The 19,801-nt window shown below is 38.8% G+C and overlaps 1 protein-coding gene across 1 annotated transcript in view; it reads right to left on the reverse strand.

Moving 5' to 3' along the window:
* grk3 (G protein-coupled receptor kinase 3) overlaps positions 1-19,801 on the reverse strand; it is an 80,602-nt gene that overhangs the window by 45,981 nt on the left and 14,820 nt on the right. Inside the window, exon 2 of the mRNA XM_088071179.1 lies at positions 14,753-14,829. Within this exon, the coding sequence (XP_087927305.1) occupies positions 14,753-14,829 (77 nt within the window). The remainder of the gene's footprint in view (positions 1-14,752; positions 14,830-19,801) is intronic.

The following is a 19,801-nucleotide window of genomic DNA, read 5'->3' on the forward strand; positions in this document are numbered from 1 at the left end:
CCCCGGTACAACCTAAAACAGACTATTTTATCTTTAGTTTTTTAACTTCTCAAGACGACCGTGAAATTCTTTAACGAGCTGAGACACGAAACGCAGCAACGAGACTCTGATGACAGCTTCATCGGCACAGGACTGTTTGCAAAAGTAAAAAACAAATGACGGAGCGGATGTCTCGTCCTGGAACAACTTTCGACTATTTGCAATGCAGCTGTGTTAAATATGCTAAACAACACGGCAGCTCTTGACATTTGAACACGCTTTACTTGCCGTGCAACTTACAGGGAATTATGGACACCTCGAGACATTTAGTTCATAAGACAAAAAGCCGGCAGAAGCAGGTTCTGCGTGTGGACAGATAATTCAGAGTATAAATATAATAAATAAAAATAAATAAATAATAGTATATATCATACGCGCAGATGATTTAGACATGTCCCAAAATCCTTGAAATGTCCTTAAATCTTAGAAACCTCCTAAAATCCTAGAAATGTCCTAAAATCTGGCGTATGTCCTAAGTCCGAGAAATGTCCTTAAAATGTTCTAAAATCCTACAAATGTCCTGAAGTCCTGGAAACATCTTGAAGTCCATGAAATGTCCCAAATTCACAGAAATGTCGTAAAGTCCTGTATGTCCTCAAACCTAGGAATGTCCTAAAAACCTAAAAATGTCCTCACATCCTAGAAATGTCCCAAAATCCTAAATTAAACACTGCAGCTCTTGACATCTGAACACGCTGTACTTGCCGTGCATCTTACAGGGAGTTATGGACACCTTGAGACATTTAGTGCATATGAAATAAAAACTATAAGTCCTGGAGAAGCAGGTGCTGCGTGTGCAGAGATAATACAGAGTGTAAATCATACAGCAGACGATTTATACATGTGGGTTAAGACCTAACGAGACACGCAGGACAAGACAATAAAGAAAAGGAGCATATGGACAGTGTCAGCGGGCCTGACGCAGCATGTTAAACAGCTTCATCTCGTCCAAGCTGGACGCACTGAAAGACATTTTTGGGACTATTATTATCACTCAATACACACGGGGACAAAGATATGTGGTCACCAGCAGATGGTGTAACCTTTAATATGCCAGGAATGTTCGTATTTATAAAAGATGGAGACCAAAAAACGATATGAACTAGTTCAAACACACAATTACGGACAAAGAAACACACACACACACACACACACACACACACACACACACACACACACACACACACACACACACACACACACACACACACACACACACACACACTCGCTGCCAAAATGTGGGGGAGACAGGGGTATGGGTCAGAGGAGAAAAATGGAAAATGGGCAACAAAGCGAAAAAGCTGACATCTGCCTCTGCAGAGAGGAGGGACGGTGAACTTCAGCCCGAGCACCAGCAACACTGCACGGCAACATCGTGCCAGTGGCATGATGGGTAAACACACGGCGAACCCGGCGTCCAAAAACAGCGAGTGAAACACATTAATGTCAATGAAACTGCTGCTATCAGCAGATTCACTCGCAGGGGGAGGACCGGCCAGCGTGCTCAGCAGCGCTGGACTTTGACACGGCAGTTAAATACTACACCGTCTCCGCAGGACGGCGGCCTGAGAGGGGGCCGAGAGTCCAACCAGAGGACGCTTTTTACGCAATAATGTCGCAGACACGCAGAAACTTTACATTTCCACACAGCTGTGGTTAACGTGTGGTTGGGTTTAGGCAGAAAAAACACCTGGTTAAGGTTCGGAAAAGATCACATTTTGCCTTAAAATATCGCAGTTTGAGAGGCACAGTAACTGCTGGCAGAGCAGCAACAGGTTGCCCAAAAACACTGTTGATTAAGAAAAAAAACCTGTTAAAAAACACACATGTTTGGTGCCTAAAAAGCTGCTGAAAAAGTGAAAGGTTCATAAAAAAAAAACCCAGCCACATTTATTGCCTCAAAGACTGTTTAAAAAAAACGCTACAGTTAACGAAAAAACACCCACGTTTGGGGGATAATAACAAGCCCAAATTACTGTTTGGTGAGTCAAAATCTGCTGAAAAAACACTGACTGGTCCCTAAAAATTAAAAATAATTTAAAAATTCATAAAAGAGAGGACGCTTTTACAGCAAAAAAATCAGCAGAAAACATGCCGCCACCGGACGTTTCCACAAACCCACAGATTCTTTACATTTTTATATCGCAGACACACTGAAACTACAAAAAACTGGGCTGGCGGTCTGACACAGCCTCCGTCGCTCTAGAAACATCGATGTAACACATATAAACGGTCCAAATTTAACATTTATGTCTGCAGAAACATACAATGCCGACGTTTTCTCCTGTCGAAACACCAAACAGCACCTACACGACCGAATCACAACAGATCTCCGTCTTCGGATTTTGTAATTAAGTGAGTTTAAGTGAGTTTATCTGCAGCTGACTGAAGTGTTGGCTGTCCCCTCCCCCGTCGCCCCTGCAGCTCTGTGAGCGTGACACCTTCTGCTTTCTGAGGTTACAGAGGTGACAATGTAAGAGTCTCTATGTGTGAAGAGTTAAAAAAAAACGCTTTTTTATTCAGTCAAAACAACCAGCGTTTCTCTCTCACACACACACACACACACACACACACACACACACACACACACACAAACACAGCTTAATATTGTACCTTTTACTGCACTGCATGACACCACGGTATGTTGGGATATTAATCACATCGTCATGAACGCTGACAGCCATAGTTTTTTTTCTGTGGTGATTTTTCTGTCGTCTGTGGTTTTCTTCAGTAAAATATATTAAACTACAAGCTGTTTGTTGTTTTGTCCACTCAGGCAGCAAAATAACTGACTCATTACTCATCTTTCATCAAGTCTTAACATTTGTATTTGAACTCAAGCTAGATTTTTATAAGAAAATTGAGGAAAAATATATGTTTTAACTGTTGTGTAACCCTTTTAACATCTGGGAAAATTGGTTTGTTATCTTTCAAAAGCATGTGAAAGAAGTCGATGAGCAACTTCTGAACAAATGACCCAGACATTAGCAGGAAAATCGGTACAAAGAACAAGAAAATTACCTGAAAATTAGCCAAAAAAAACCTCACAAAAACAAAAGTAAAAAAAAAAGAGCTTAAAATACAAATAAATAAATACAAATTATTATAATTCTTAAAAAAAATAAATAAATAAAACATTTAAAATGTGTAGAAATATAGCTCTCTGGACATTTTCTCTAAATCTATTTATTTTTTGCAACTTACAGGACATTTCACGCCAAACTGCCTCATGTTTTGAAATAAACTGCACCAATTTGCTTTCAGGGTTCAAGGTTGAAATACTCAACACAAGAAAAGGCTCACTTTTTCTTTCTCTGTATTTTGTTATGCTTTTTGTGTCTGAATGGTGCTAGAAAGCCAAATTCTTCTTCTTATTGTTATAATTATTATTTTATTAATAATAGTATTCTTTTAATTGGTGTTATTATTAGTAGTAGTATTATGATTATAAAAGGGTATGTTTGGGTATTATTTAAGATTTACTGTATACTAAAATAAAGCGGGTGTATAATTGGACTGCATCACTTGTCGGTGGTATTTGTTACGTATAAAATCTGCATCAGAGTTGCTGCGGCGTGCAGTCTGTGGCGTCCAGCGACTGCGACGCTCTGCCATCAGATTCCTTTGATGAGGAGACAGATAGTGTGAATCATGATGGGTGAATAAAGGACAGACGTGAGGAGGACCGGAGGCGTGGACAGTCTGTTGACATACGCAGCCCTGCCTCCGGGAGAAAATGCTGCATTCTGGGAAATGAAGATCTTTCCATTTATTGCTCTCCTTTAAAAAAAAAAAGTCGTCCCCCCTCCCCTCTCTCTCTCTCTCCAATTCTCATCACCTATTTTATTCCTCCTTTAATCAATTTCATTTCTCCCCGCCGACAAGCAAATGCAGTAGTTCTGGTCGGGTTCCCATGGCAACCCGCAGTTGCTAGGCAACACACAACTCTCCATCATCCATTCCAGAAGTCTGACAGATGGAGACGGAGAATGCCAAGGCAAGAAAGAGTGAGCGAGAGAAAGAGGGGGGACATTAGGAAAGGATGAAGACGAAGAGGAGCGGAGAGATGATGCAGTCCAAATAAAACAATAACCTCCTCGTCAATTATCCTCTCTTTCTATGGATTCCTCCTCCGCCTCAAACCCTCCACTCGTCCACCGTTTTATTTTTCACTACGGTCACATCAGGTGGCCAGCAGCCGAGTCTGTTCGGGTCCATTTTTATGAATGATATTTTAACTGCTGCCTGTCTGTGATCCAGGACTGATGACTTATTCATCGTTTACGAAATATTTTATCTGCACATACTGTGTGTCACCCTCGACGCTAATAAAATAAATAAAACAATTAAAAAATCAAATATAATAATAAAAACAATGTAAAAATAAATAATATAATAATAATAATAATAACTTTCTTTATAAAGCACGGTTTATAAATTGCTTGGGCAAGCAAAGCAAAAACAGAGCCATATCCTCAGGAGGCAGTAACACAACAGTGAGCCACACAAACGTAACAAACATAAGCCACACAAAACTCTGGTAAAAATGCAAAATGGTGGACACATATTGTCAAAATAAATACATACAAATAAAAAAATCCATGTAAGCAATAAAACAACAATTAAAAGAAAACAAAGTCAATAAAATAAATTAAAAAAATAAAAAGCTAATAATATAAATAAAAATAATATAATAATATAATAATCTCTTACTTTTTAAAATAATTTTTTGCAAATTTCTGGGTGGCCTTTTTTTGTAAGTTGCTCATTGCTTTATCATGTTTTTGAAAAAAAAAAAGGCTAATTTGCCCTGGTTTGAAAGGGTTAAAAAGTATTTAAGGTGAATTAGCGAACAGTGTGCCTGCACAGAATGTCCATCACATAATATTCATCCCGCCCGACCCTGATTTTGTCTGACTCACGGACCTCAGACTCCCTGTGAGGACAGGTGGCGCTCCTCAGCACTGCCTCCCTCGGACTGTACTGTACGTAACAAACCGACTACGGACAAGCACCTCATTCGACCTCAAAGGGCTGCGCGAATTGACTTCAAATCAATATCACGATTAATTGAACATTTTACCTCGATTAGTGAAAAAATATTTTATTTTTTGCTCTTTTTTTTGTTTTGTTTATTTGTTTGTTTTTTGCCCTCATAGTTCACTGACAGTTTCATGTAACAATGGTGTGTTGGAGAGTAATTAAGATTTGATGCATTATTATTTATTAAACTATGCAGAATTATATAAAGATTAAAAGCTCCATCATAAACAAACTTCAGGTAAATTTAAGCACATTGTGCTGATAATAGGCCAACCTCTGCTGACCGCAGGACTCTGACTTCAGCTTCTGCTGGGTGCTATTAATCATTTCACATGGGGAAAAAAATGAGTCGGCCTACTTCTCCTATAGCTGCCAACAGCCTCCCAACATTCCCGGTAAGAGGAAGGTTGAAAATAAGCTCATGTGCTTGTGGCCCCGGGCCCCCAAAACATTACATCTGCCCCTGGTAATAATAATGAGAGCTCAGCGCGAGCGAGCGAGTCTGACTGAACCTGAGATTAAAACAACGCAGTCTGCAGAAGTCTAAAGAAGTCACTTTCCAGTGCTGAATATTTGGCTGTTTGTTCATTCAGACACTTTGGTGCTGTGAGGAGAAGCTCTGCTCTGATTGGCTGTCTGTCTCACTGCGTTGTTGTGGGTGAGGAAAGGATTAAACAAGTTTTTAAATAACCAAAATAACCGACATGGACAATATTACATCTGTTAGAGGTTCTGAACGTTGGTTTCTATTATTTTTCAATTAATTGCCCAGCCCTACATTCATATCCTATATTTAACCCTGTTAAAGACTCACTAAAATCTCTTTTCCACGAGTGACCTGGCCAAGAGGGCAGCTAAAAACATGGTTACAACAATAAATACAGACATACACGCTACAACACAACACAAAGAATGAGCACAACCTTCAGTTAAAATGCAAAACAAGACAATCCAACAAATTAAAATGTGCAATTATCAGTTTCAATCAATGTTAGAGTACCTTTTAAAAGGAACTTAAATTCCCCCAAAGTGATCAGCTCAGACAGTTTCAGGTCTTTCTGTACGTTATTCCAAGCGAGCAGCAAATTTAAACGCTTTTTGCCACGTTCTGTGTGTATCATGGGCATCAACATCAAGAGAAAACTGTGAGAGCGCGGGCCATATTGATTCTGGTTTTTACACATACATGTACATAAATGAGAGGGAACCAGCCCAAGTAGACTCTTATATATAAAAGCCAGCCAGTGTGAGAGCCTGCGGACGGACAGAGAAGACATTTAGCAGCAGAGCACAGTGGTGCGCGCGGTATCCACCGCCGGTAATGAAACGTGAAGCACAGTTGTAAACAATGTCCAACTTTTTTAGGCACTGATCGGGTGCATTCACAAAAACCAGATCACCAAAGTCCGACAAAAAAATGTCGCCAAAATCAAGTGTTTCCTTGCCTGAAGAAACAGGAATTATTACTGAAAAAAGAGAGTGTCAACTTAACACCACCTACAACCTCAGCCCTTCAATATTTCAAAATAACATCTTATTGCTGCTCTCTGGACTAAAAATCTGCCTATTTAACAGCTCTGTCCCCTTGAGGTAAAACATTCCTGCAGCGCTGCAGTGTCTTCTTCCTGACCTTGGTTGTCATGACAGTCAACAAGGCTTGTTGAGCTCAAGGACAAAGCATGTGAAGAGTCCTGAATTCAAAAGCAAACTCGCAGCCGAGCCTCGACATCTGCTGATTAAAATCCACCGCCGATTGTGACGCTAAAACCCTGCAAGTCCCACTGAAAACGGACGACACCCGTCACCATAGCTACTTTCACAGGGGAACAAACGTGCGTGAAGTAATAATTTGTTCTGTTTTATTTTATTGGTAGTTGATTGATTTATTAGTGAATTTTTTGTTTGTTTCTGTTTTAATGTTTTAATGTAATGTTCCTTGTCACTTAGGCGTCAGCTAATGGGATCCTTATAATAAACAACAATGTATCCCCAAACTGATGCAGAAAATTTAAAGTTTTGTGCCAAAATAGCTTCAGAAATCACCACAGATTTCACATTTTTGGTGCAGAACAAGCTGCAGTGTTTCTGGAGAAGAAACTAGAAGTGTAAAATAAAAGAATAATCACTTTAAAAACTCAATTCCAGTTGACAAAGCCTCCACAGCCGCTGCAAACAGACGGCTTTGTGGAGGTATGACAGTTTTGTCTGAATCAAAGGCGACAAAGCAGCGTTTTGAATGAGCTGAAGGGCGCCGCAATAATAGAGGCAGACTGATTGTTAAAGCATAAATGACTCTTCGTGTCCTGCTGAGACAGAAATGATGTTACTTTGGAAATTTTGAGCGAATAAATTAAATTATTGAAATGCACTTTAAAACAAAAGATACGACCCCAGTGGTGGAAAAAGTATTCTTTTACTGCAGCAAAAGTAGTAATACTGCAGTTTGCTGCCTGCACGGTGGCCACCGGCTGTGGTCTTTGTGGCGTGTTCAGGCGCAACTTTTCGGCAGAGACACAGGCGGCGTGAGGTGATGCAGCAGTCGGCCTTTGCTAGTTTTTTGTTGTGGGTTTGGTGCTACGTACGTAGCTGGGAGCATGTAGGTTTTTTAGTTATTTGATGCTCGAGCAGCAGGTTTGCGGTTTCTGTTTGTATTTCTAAATCTGCTACACAAATTTCTCTCTGGTCACACGGCGTTAGACATCCGTCTCTTGTTAGATGCAAAGCCACTTATTTGCTACTCAAATGTGCACAGCAGCAGCGCAGCGGATCTCTGCGGTGCTCTCAGCCACACCAACATTTCCCTAAGCTGCGCTGCCTAATGCACCGCTGCCCGCTCCCTCAGATCTGCTGCTCTGCTAATGGACCGAGCAGGAGGAGCAGGAGGAGCAGGAGGAGCAGGAGGAGGCGGCGACGCAGGACGGAGGCTCGAAACCGCATCCTACCGCACCGACTCATACAGAGCCGAAACATTTAGACACGACAGCAAAACTAAAGTCTGAAATGATTTCATATCACTGATAATGACCAGTGTTCGAGATAAACATGAGACTTGAAATGTATCCTTTTAGTTTGGCTTTGAATTGAATTTTACCCATTTATTTATTTATTGACGATTTATTGATATATTTTAGTCGGTTTTACTAGATGCTATATCATTTTATTATTTTTAACGTTTTTTATCTATTATTTGTTATGTTATCCTTTACTTTTTTCATTTATTCATTTTAAAATGACCTTTTATCAACTATTAAAGAGTACTTTATTTATTTTACTTATGATTAATGTATTTATTTTTGGTTTTACAGTTTTGCTTGTAAAAAAAAAGTGCTTTACAAATTAAGTCTGATTGATTGATTGATTGATTGACATGAGAACGTGCTCAAATCTGCATGACAGCACAAAATAAAACAAAAACACACAAAAAACATAAAACACAACACATGCATATGTTTTTATGGCTCTAAACTGAGAAAAGAAAAATCCCTCAGTATTTAAAAACAAAAAAAGAAATTAAAGATAAAACTTTTTAATCTGACTTTTAATTTGCGGTGATGTGGTGTAGCATTTAATTATTTATTGTCTTCATGTTGGTTTTCATGTTTTTATTCTTAATATCTTTTTTGTTATAATTTTTTTTATATTTATTGTGCATTTTTATCTTTGTTTTGGGCCTAGCGTTGTTTTAATTATTACTTTTCACATAAATATCTAATAATTTATTATTGTTTTGTGGTGATACAACTTTGTCAGCTCTTTTTTGGAGTTTATTTTCTTGTCATTTTTAAAGCTTTTATTCTCGACGTCTAATTGCCCTAACATTGTTTTAATTTTTTTTTAAATAAATATTTAATAATTTATTAGTATTTTGTGGTGAAACAGCTCTGTCAGCTCTTTTTTTGGCCTTTATATATTTTTTACTTGTCATTTTTAATGCTTTTATTCTTAATGTCTTTATGGTTTGTTTTGAATTATTATTATTTTTTTTTATTGTGCATATATAATTATATATATATATATATATATATATATATATATATATATATATATATATATATATATATATTTAAATAAATACTTAATAATTCATAATTGTTTTATTTCATTTTCCAAATTAATAATTAACAATAATTGGTACAGAATAAAATTAAAATTAAACACTGAAAATATTCTGGGGGGTTTTTTAAGAAAAAAAGAGAATGCTCTGCTCACTGCAACAAAGATGTCCTCCCTCGTAGAGACCGGACCGACTGTGTCTGTTGATTACATGGAATGTAAATGTCCCAGAGGGACACTGACTGGACTGGTATCAAGCGTTTTCTAGAAGACGAGCTAATGAGAGCTGAGAGTCGGACTAATGACCAGAAACAACCAGGGGACGGACTGAGGCCCAGAGGAAGACAGAAAGACAGATCAGTCCGATAGGCAGCGAGACGAGAGCGGAGCGGGACAGAATAAACATCAACAACCAGCAACATCGAAGCCAAACATGTTTGATATGATTCCAAAGACAAAAAATGTATTTTCATTTTTAAAGTTGAAGCGCTGAGTGGGACGTCAGTTTTGGTTATTTTATTTTCACCAGTTTTGATTAAACATTTGCTAAATGCATTTAAACAAAGTTTTATGTTGTAGATTGTTTTATTTCAAATTCTAAATACTGTCTAAATAAGTTTTTTTTATCGTAAATGTGTATCAGGTATAAATATAATATAATAATCGGTCTGTATCAGTATCGGCCCTGAAAAACCAATATCGGTCGACTCCTAGTCGCAAGTTCCCCTACGCACCTGTCGACCCACAGGTGTGCAAAAGTTTCCACCATGTGATTGCAAGATTTGAATCTCATTATGACGAAAATAAAACAGCTAAAAATTTTGCAACATGCATCACAATTCAGGCCGAAACTACCACAAAAACGGCCCTGAAGTCCAGACGGGACCGACTAACCAAATTAAAATTCCTAACGGGAGTCATGGCTCAAAATAAAGCATCTTGCTCACCAGAGCGACCCAGAGGAGACACCCCTCGCCCGGAGGCTCTGGGCTGCTTTGATGGTCACGAATTATTCTGTTGTCTGACATTTTAACCCTTTAAACACCTGGACCGTCACCAGCCTTTCACAGAGCTCTGAAACCTGAGAGTTGGTTTGAATTCTTTCAAAACACCAAATGAGCAACTTGGAGAAAAATTCTCACAATTCTCTTAATTACATACGTAAGATTATGTTACAGAAAGAACAGACAGAAAAAAAGAAAATAATTTTAATAAAAAGAAACAATTTTTTTTCTTGTATGTTTGTTTTTTACTTTACATTTTTTTCTTATTTTCCAGTAATTTTCTAATAACATTTTATTAATTTCTTGCTCATTTTTGAGCCATTTCTTAAAGTTGCCCGCCACCCTGTGATGTTTTTGTTTAAAGAAACAAAGCTAATTAGCTCAGGTTTCAAAGGGTTAAAGACTAATTGTGGTCAGTGGTGGCGTGTTAGGAACCTGTGACGTGATGCAGCTTCAGAAACAGACTCAGGAGAACGAGCTTTCAGCGGGACGTTCAGCACGGACCGCTGTGGGACCGCAGTGGTCGGGTGGTTAGGTTGAGTGTCATGAGTTAAACTTGTGTCTAATGAACATGCATGCACATGCACACACACACACACACCCACACACACAACATAGAGGAGAGGAAGTACGAGGTGACGATAATGAACACAAAGCGAGCAGCGAGTCCGACAGCAGGAAGGAGAGCTGAAGCCGAAGAGAAGGAGAATTAACGCAGTCTCTGTTCACAGGGGGACTGAGACCTAGAACAGTAAGTAAACCTCGCAGAAGCCCGCAGGGCGGCTGCGGTCCCCTGGTACCCCGCTACGCCACAACGGCTGGCACACAGCCCGTCTGCTCAGAGTGGAAACACTCGGAGGAGCCGGTGCAGACTGGAGGGCCGGAGGAAGCAGGAAACGTGACGCTCTGCATTGAGCCGCTGCATCAACAACGCTGACACACACACACACACACACACACACACACACACACACACACACACACACACACACACACACACACACACACACACACACACACACACACACAGAGACGCCTCACGAGCTCAGCCAGTGAGTCTGCACGGAGGAGCGACTGCAGGTGTCTGCCTGCCAAAAAATGCCATCAGCAACCCGGCATGCAGTGTTCAGAAAATTGAAAAAAAAAAAAAAAGTCGTAAAAAGTAACAAAAAATGGCCAGGAAAATTGATTTAATAACCAGGGAAACAATATCAAGAAAACTAAATTTAGAATTATTACATTTATATATTTACAATTTGGTGGTGATAATAATAATAATAAGTTTTGGGGGTTTTTTTTGTTTGTCTTCTTTCTATTTATTTATTTACTGTTTGCTAATTTCAAAAAAGTTTCTTAAAGGTTTTTACCTGAAAAAGTGAAACTAAATGAAATGAGCAGTTTGGTAAAGAAATGTTCCACAAATTGCAAGAAATTAGCAGATTTTTTATTTAATTTATTTTTAAACACTGGGGGAAAAATGTTGAGGTAAAAAAGGAAAAGAGCTAGGGAAAAGTATATCAATAATTATCATAATTGTATGTATTTTTGTACCAGATTTTTTAAATAATTATTTAAAGCACTTTTGTCTTGTTTGCTTTGGTTTTTGTGGTTGGTTTTTTTTTTCAAACTTTTTTTTTCGTTTGCTCTCCAATTTCAGGATTTTTCACTAATTCCTTGCTAATTTTTTGGCTCATTTCTTCTTCCCGTGTTCTTGAAAGGAATTAAGCCAGTTTGGTTTAGTTTCACGGGGTGAAGCTGCACGGTGTAAAAATTGTGGGGAAAGCTTTCAGGAAGCGCAGCAGTAATGGAAAGACCCCTTCGAGAGCCATAACAGAGTTAACACCTCACCTCCGACCACAAGCAATCGATGTGGTGAATATCTGCTGGATGAAGGTGCACATTAGTGCTCACACGGTGCAACAACACATCAGCTGCACTGGCATTAATGAAACCTCAGCGCACTGAGGCGCAGCAGCATTTCATTACATCTGGAGCCAGTTTATCGAATTCATTTCCATTCCACGAGTTACAGTAATGTGTATTTTTTGTAAACTGAGGCGGCAGAGATTAAATATATTAGATTACTGTTCATATGCTGCAGACGAGATGAAAAACTGGAGCTATGAAATGCAGATTAAATGTATACATGAGCTGTAGTTGACTGAAACACTGGCGAGCATTTCAAAAGTTTCAGTAGCTTTACTTTTTAACTTAAAAACGATATCACAACGATACTTTCTGCCAAACTTGAATGAAAACATTGTAGTTTAACTCGCGGACAAACTCGTATTTCTATAAATGACGGCGGCTTATTTGTCTATCAAATGTAACATAGTTTGTTATGTAAACATTTGGTCTTCTTGACATCTCATTATGTAAACAGTCTGAGAGCAAATAGTCAATTACAAAACTAACACGCTGACGACGTCAAGAGAAAATCCAGTGCACGTTATCAAAACATTAAACCGGACTTCATGCAGCACTAAATATCCAATCATGCACGAATTTCTTCAACAATTTATGAACTACTATGGGTAAAAGGATTTTTTTTTATTAATTATTTATTATTATTTAATTATTTAATTGTTTTTATTTATTTTTTTAATTTTTAAATGTATATCTATTTCATTTGTCCATATATATATATTTCTATATATTGTTGCATGTAAAGCACTTTGGGCTGAATTTTATTCATGAAAGTTGCTACACAAATAAAGATTTTTATCATTATTATTATTATTATAATTTAACCATCCTATCAATCCTAAAAACTCGAAAGGACACATCCCCAAAAAACTCAATAAACACAAATGATTTAGAACAATTTAGAAATAATCTCTCCATACCAACAAGCCTGAAAACAGCATATCACATGACCATTTAGAAACAGTTTTTAATACAAAATTGGCAAAAAAATATTTGTTTGAAAAAAAAAAAAACATTCACAAAAAAAATGTTTGGTGATTTGTTTTTTTTCTTATTTTTTTTTTTTTATTTTTTTAAAAAGAAACATTTTGGTAATTTTTTTTCTTTAAAAGTTTTTAGCATTAGTAATATGTTTTAAAATAAAACATATATATATATTGTGTGGATGTAGCTGTAGTGTAATGAGTGAATGTGCTAGTCTGTGTGTGTGTGTGTGTGTGTGTGTGAGTGTGTGAGTGTGAGTGTGAGTGTGTGTGTGTGAGTGTGAGTGTGAGTGTGTGTGTGTGTGTGTGTGTGTGTGTGTGTGAGTGTGTGTGTGTGTGTCTGAAGGTAGGACTTGTTTTTGCCGCTCGAAGGCAAATAGACAGCAAGTACCAAAACTGCCCAACCCTACCAACAGGCGCAAAACAGCAGGATTATGTCCTTTTGGCAGGCAATAATTAATAACTAATTAGCTACATCCAACATAATCTGCTCTTGGCGATGATAGTCATTTAAATCTGCAAATAAAACAGTTTCGACTAAACATCAAAGGCCACGTGAATGTTTAAACCCTGCAGGTAAAATGAGACTCCACAGGCACTTCGTGCTAACGTCAGCGTGCTGAAACACGCGTGACAATGTGAACACGTAACTGTGCATCCCAGCTCTCAAACTACGAAACTATGTGGTACTGCAAAAATATATTAGGTATGGAAAAAAGAAAGATTAAGAAAAAAACTGATTTTTTTGGGGGTATTTTATAAGAAAACACACATTCACACATACTGGAGCTACACTGACTGCTACAGAAATAAACTGGCTTTTTTTAAAAGATTTTGGCAATTTTTAAGAAAAAAATGGACTTTGTTTTCTCTTTAAAAACTTTTGGCCGATTAAAAAATATATGTTTTTTTCTTTGAAAGTTTTTGGCGATTTTTAAAGAAAAATCCTGATGTAAACAGAACGTTATCACTCATCGACTGCTGCAGAAATAAATTAGCCGTTTTGTGACATTACGTGGACGATCATCCCCTGCAGATTACCGTAACAATTTAACACACAAAACAAATTCTATGACTTTTTCTATGACCTGGTAAACATTACTGTGAAATTTTCCAGGTTCTCCAGGATGATGCGAGTGTCATTAGTTAGAGTCGACCTGATGATGAGGCGTAATTAAAAATCAAATTAAACCAAATTATTACTGAAAAGAACATGACAGCAGCCAAACTGCACAGCAACCAACCCAAAAATTAAGATATTTCCTCTAAAACCACAAAAACCACCGTCACGGTGACGCTAGAGGACAAGTCAGAGGATCACCAAAGACTCTGGGGTTCATCCTCTGGGGAACGTGAATGTGTGTACAAAAACTGGTGCAACTTAAAAAATATTTGTATATGTATGTCATAATATTTGGTGAAATACTGGTAAAATAAGCTGGCGATGTGGTTCTTACCTCTAAAAAGAAGCCAGTCTGTTCACACATTGTGCGAGTAGAAAGTGAGAGCCGCTCAGAGGAGTAATGTACAGCAGGCGTGTGAAAGTAATCCCATTAAAATAAAAGAGGTTTCAACAATCGTTCATTTAATTGTGTGTATGAGCGGTCTCTTCCCTCCTTAATACCGAGCACTGCTGATTCTATTACAGCGCTGCGGCATTTCATCCCGGCGCTCTTTAATGGGATAAAAAATGTTCAGACTCACCAATTTTCTGGTTGAAAATTTTGTCAAACGTCAGTTCGTCTCTCTCCTCGAGGTACTTCTGCATCACGCTGCGAATACTGTGAACACAAAGCAGAGAGGCCGATTAATATCTAATAATGAGCAGTTCACTCAGCTGCATGCAACAATCAGGGTTCACACACATTTTTACAAATACTTTTCCATGACTTTTTCAGGACCAAAAGTTAGCTGAAATAGCCATCAACAATCCGAATTGGTTCTTTTTAATTGCATATTTTTAAAGAAAAAAATTTGGTGATTTTTTTTGTTTTGTTCTTGAAATATTTTGGGCAATTTTTAAAGAAAACATTTGAGAAATTTCATTTTTCTTTAACCATTTTTGGGTGATTTTTTTTTCTTTCTTTTTTTAATTTTTGGCAATATTCTAATAAATTGATGATTTTTTAAGGGAAAAATTTTAGGGATATTTTCAAAGACATTTTTGTTTTGTTACAATTTTTGGTGATTTTTAAAGCATTTTGTTTTTATAGATTAAACATTTTGGCTTTTTGTTTTTACCTTAAAATATTTTTGGTAACTGTAAGAAAACACGCCTTCTGAAAAATGACTAAAAATGACACCATTTGTCACAAACTGCAAAAACAGAAATTATTGTTGGATTTTCACATTTCCGACAGTTTTTGAACACATCAGGTGTTATCAGACAGGTTTGTGGAACGAAATTCCATGACTTTTCCAAAAACTTTCAATGCATATTCAGTTTTTGAAAACTTTTACAAGCCTGGAAATTTCACTTTTTGCAAATTCCATGATTATTCCGGGAACATATGAAGCCTGAACAATAATCCGGTCCCGGACATGTCCTCCTCCACCTCCCATGTGTGATCCTGGCCTCGGTTTGGGACTCTCCCTGCCACCTGTCCCCCGAGCAGTCTAACTGCAGGGAGGGAAGAGGGGCACATGGGCGGCAGCGGGGGGACCTGGAGAGATACATGCTACCCCGGGATCAGGCGTTAATGACAATGAGAGCTGGGAGAATGAATCAATTAGCACCCCCTCCACGGGCCCATTAACGCCACAGCAGCGCCCCGCGCACACCAGAGAGGCGGCCAGGCTTCACCTACAAACACCTCCGCACGCTCACTGAGCATGTGCGAGGAGAACCCCTGGCTCCGCGTGCTGAGGTCATAATTTCTGCAGTGTTTACATTTTGATAGCGCTGGCTCTCGTGGCGAGGTACTGTTGTTTTCTGTTCCAGCAGCAGAAAAACAACACATCAGAAATAACCTTTTGTTTCCAGGATCACGTCCAGAGAAAGTGTGAAAGACGAGAGAAGCTTTTACTCGACGCGACTGTGTGTGTGACTGCAGAGAGGCTGAGCTGTGATTTTTGGGTCATTTTAAAAAGACTGACTGACCTTGAGCCACGCTGAGGACTTTCTAACACTTTGCACAGAGTTGCACCATATGAGCAAAACACACGCCATGTGATAATGTTCCTACATACAGGGTTTACCACAGTTTTACCACCAAATTTTCAATGTCCGCGATGCTATTTAAGCAGTTTAAAAAGTGGCAGATCATTAACTCTTAGATTTAATCACACTCTTTTCACTCTTACGTGCAGATGACATGACTTCCTGCTTTCATTGAGTTTATTTTTTACCATAATTATAAATATCAAATATTCATTAATTCTCAGAATTGTGTATATATATTTATTTCTTATGATCATTTTTGTTTATAAATGTTTAAATCATTTAGTAATTAGTTTGATCTTTTCTGTGTTATCTGAATCTGTATACTCTGTGAGGCACTTTGAGTTGCTCTGTTGTAGGAAATGTGCTGTACAAATAAAGTTGGCTTGCCCCTGATCAACGCTCCACCTTCAAAAGTGTAAAATCAATTAGTGGCGGCGGGTGTGTTGATGGTGGCGGGCCGCCACAAATAAACAAACGTGTGGGAAACCCTGATTCTGGCTCCTAGTGAGCAAAACAAAGTGTGACTGTTGCTCCACAGCAGTGAATCTAAATTTATCTTCTTCCCCCTTTTTGAAAGACAATGCTGTTATTGTTGTAAATTTTCTTCATCTCGTAACCGCATCGATCCACTGCAACCTGCGCTTTAACTATAACACGAGGACAAAACTGCGACTACGTGCAACCCCGAAAATCATCACTGAGGAGCCCAGTGGTCCCAGTTGGTTGTGTGCATGCAGACTTTAATGGGAGAGTGGGAATGAGAAGCGTCTGCAGCGACAGGAACAAGAACCTCGGAAGTCAACACTTCCCCTTTCAGCGGAGGCCTGTTTGTGAGGCGCTGAATCATTAGCAGCTGACTCGGGATTATTTGTATGAAACCTCGACGCTCTGGACGCAGTAATAACACACGTTGACTGCAAACGGCGTGTCTTATTATTAGTGTTTGCGGCTGTCTGGTTGGTGAGGTTAGTCAGAGATCAGTGAACCTGCAGACAGCTGCGGCTCATGAAAAAACAGGTGCACGAAAAAAACAGAGTTATGCACCACACGGCTTATTTTTTATCAGCTCGGCCATAAACGCTCTCATTTTAACACCAGAAATCAGCACAGGATGTACCGTTACAGCAGGATACTCCAGCTGCTCCTCTTTCAGGGGCCCGGGGCCCCTCGCAGCAGCCTCATTCATGTTTCCAGGATTTTAGGACATTTCTAAGATTGTAGAACATTCTTAGGATTTAGTATGTTTCTAGTATTTTTTAGGACATCTGTTAGATTTTAGAACATTATAAGGATTTAAGGTCATTTCTCGGATTTAGAACGGATCTAGGATTTCAGGAAATTTATACGCTTATAGGATATTTCTAAGATTTGAGGATATTTTGAGGATTTTAGAATGTTTCTGGGATTTTAGGAAATTTTTAGGATTTTAGGACATTTCTTAGATTTTAGGACATTTCTCAGATATAGGATGGATCTAGGATTTCAGGACATTTATACGATTGTAGGATGTTTCTAAGATTTTGGGATGTTTCTAGGATTTTAGCATGTTTAGAAAATTTCAGGACATTTCTCAGAATTTAGAACATTTCTAGGATTTTAGGACATCAGGGTCTTAGCTAGGACCTCTGTCGGGGGTGTGGGGGATCCTCCTCTGGCTCTTTTTTGATCAACAAGCTCTATTTTGATGCTGTTTTATTCACTCTGACACCTTATGGAAACTAAAAGTACAAAAAAAAACAGTGTGAATCACTCAATTTTACAGTGAATTAGAAAATGGTTGGGGGGCCACCTGACACCCTATTGGGGACCACATTTGTCTTCATTTAAGCATTACAGAAACAACATTTCAGAGCCTTAACAGCGACATATATTTAAAAGCAACATCTGAGCAGCACACAGAGCTTCATCGCAGAGAAAGCTCAGTTAGCAGCAGCAGCTTCACACATCAACATTCGCTTACGGGAGCAGATGACCGGAGCAGAGCGGGAAACAAAGCGGCTCCTGCTGTGACAATGACTGACACAATGCCTGCTGGCAGCACAGTGGTAAATAAAGCTCGATTATCTACAGGGGATCGCCACCAGAACAATGACACACAAACGCTGATATTCATTTACAATTCACTGAATTTTCAATACATTTAAAGCACAAAGTATTCAGCTTCTTGGCCCGTTAACACGCTCACATGTGCCGTCATTCACATTTAAATCAGTCACCCCTCAGCTGGTAACAGCCAAGGTTTTGCTGCAGGACTGGGGCTCCATGTGCCTCCAAAATGTGTCTGATTTTACTGAAAATGAGAATATTAGTCATTTTGAGGAGGTGCACATCCAGCAGTGTTAAGTCATAGTGTCAAAGGTCACATACGCTCCAAAGTTTACAACATAAAACTGCAAAACTGCAACCACAAATTTCAGCCTATATCTGACTTGTATACATCCTGTTGCCAAGTCCTTGTTTCAAATTAAAAGCCTTGTATCATTCATGGTCCAGCCCAGGAGTAGGTTTTGACCTGGTCTTCTTCAGAAAGCGCTGCCTGACACGTATGTTACACGTCACACTAGAGGCTGACGCTGTTGTGTCACACGTCACGCCTCTTAGGCTACAAAAGCGTCAGCGTACCATCTAAAAGTCCCACACTTTTGCTGCAGTATGTCGGTATTGTTTGCCTGCGTGATAAAGGGTTTTATTTATTTTTTATTTATTTTTAATTTACATTTTATCAACTGTTAAGAGTATTTTATTTATCTATTTATTTATTTAACTTGTGATTAATATATTTATTTTATTTATATTTTTATCTATAGGTTTATACTGACTCGTGCTTCCTCACTTATGGTAGTGTTTCCTCAGTTCCTGGTTTTAATGAGTACTCTTATTTTATTACTTTAATTAAATACAAAGTCTTGCTTTTTTACCCGCATGCTTGTGTACTTGAGTGTGTGTGTGTGTGTGTGTTTGACTTTTGGTTTTTTGTATGAAGCACTTGTGTTACAGTTTTGCTTGTGTGAAAAGTGTTATATAAATAAAGTCTGATTGATTGATCAAAGCTGAAATCAGCTGTCGGCATTGTGCGAGAGCTTCATTTCATTGTTCCTGCCCGTCACAGATGGTGTAAATCCAGCTGTTACACACCATCACTTCATCACAAACTCTGATTCGGGCCGATAATTTGAAAAGTGCGGCGAGCGTTTTGGACTTCACTCAGAGTGAAACAGGAGCCGTAACGTGAGCCGGCAGCTTCAGTGATTGAAAGGCTGATGGACAGGTGAAAAAGTGGAGGTAAAACAGAGGAGCTGCAGATTTGTGAGTCGGCGGGAGTGTCGGCGAGGTCAGGAAGGTACTCTGAAGTGTCCTTGAGCAAGACTCCGGTCAGCGAGAAACAAAGAGCTCTGTACTTGTGACCTAACACGAGTACCAGCTCCGTGTTTCCTGCATGGTTGAATCCAGACAAGGTCCACGAGAGCGTGCTCCGCACCTTCCTTTTGGCTGTCGTTACATAACTCTGCCTCCATTACATCTGCTTCAGCATGAACCAGCTGTTAGCGCAGTCAGAGCGGAGCGCGCCGCTCACCTCGCCAACAACACCG

The sequence above is a fragment of the Plectropomus leopardus genome, chromosome 20 (assembly GCF_026936395.1).
Source record: "Plectropomus leopardus strain MGB_pleo_1.0 chromosome 20, ASM2693639v1, whole genome shotgun sequence".
In the NCBI taxonomy this organism is placed as follows: Eukaryota; Metazoa; Chordata; class Actinopteri; order Perciformes; family Serranidae; genus Plectropomus; species Plectropomus leopardus.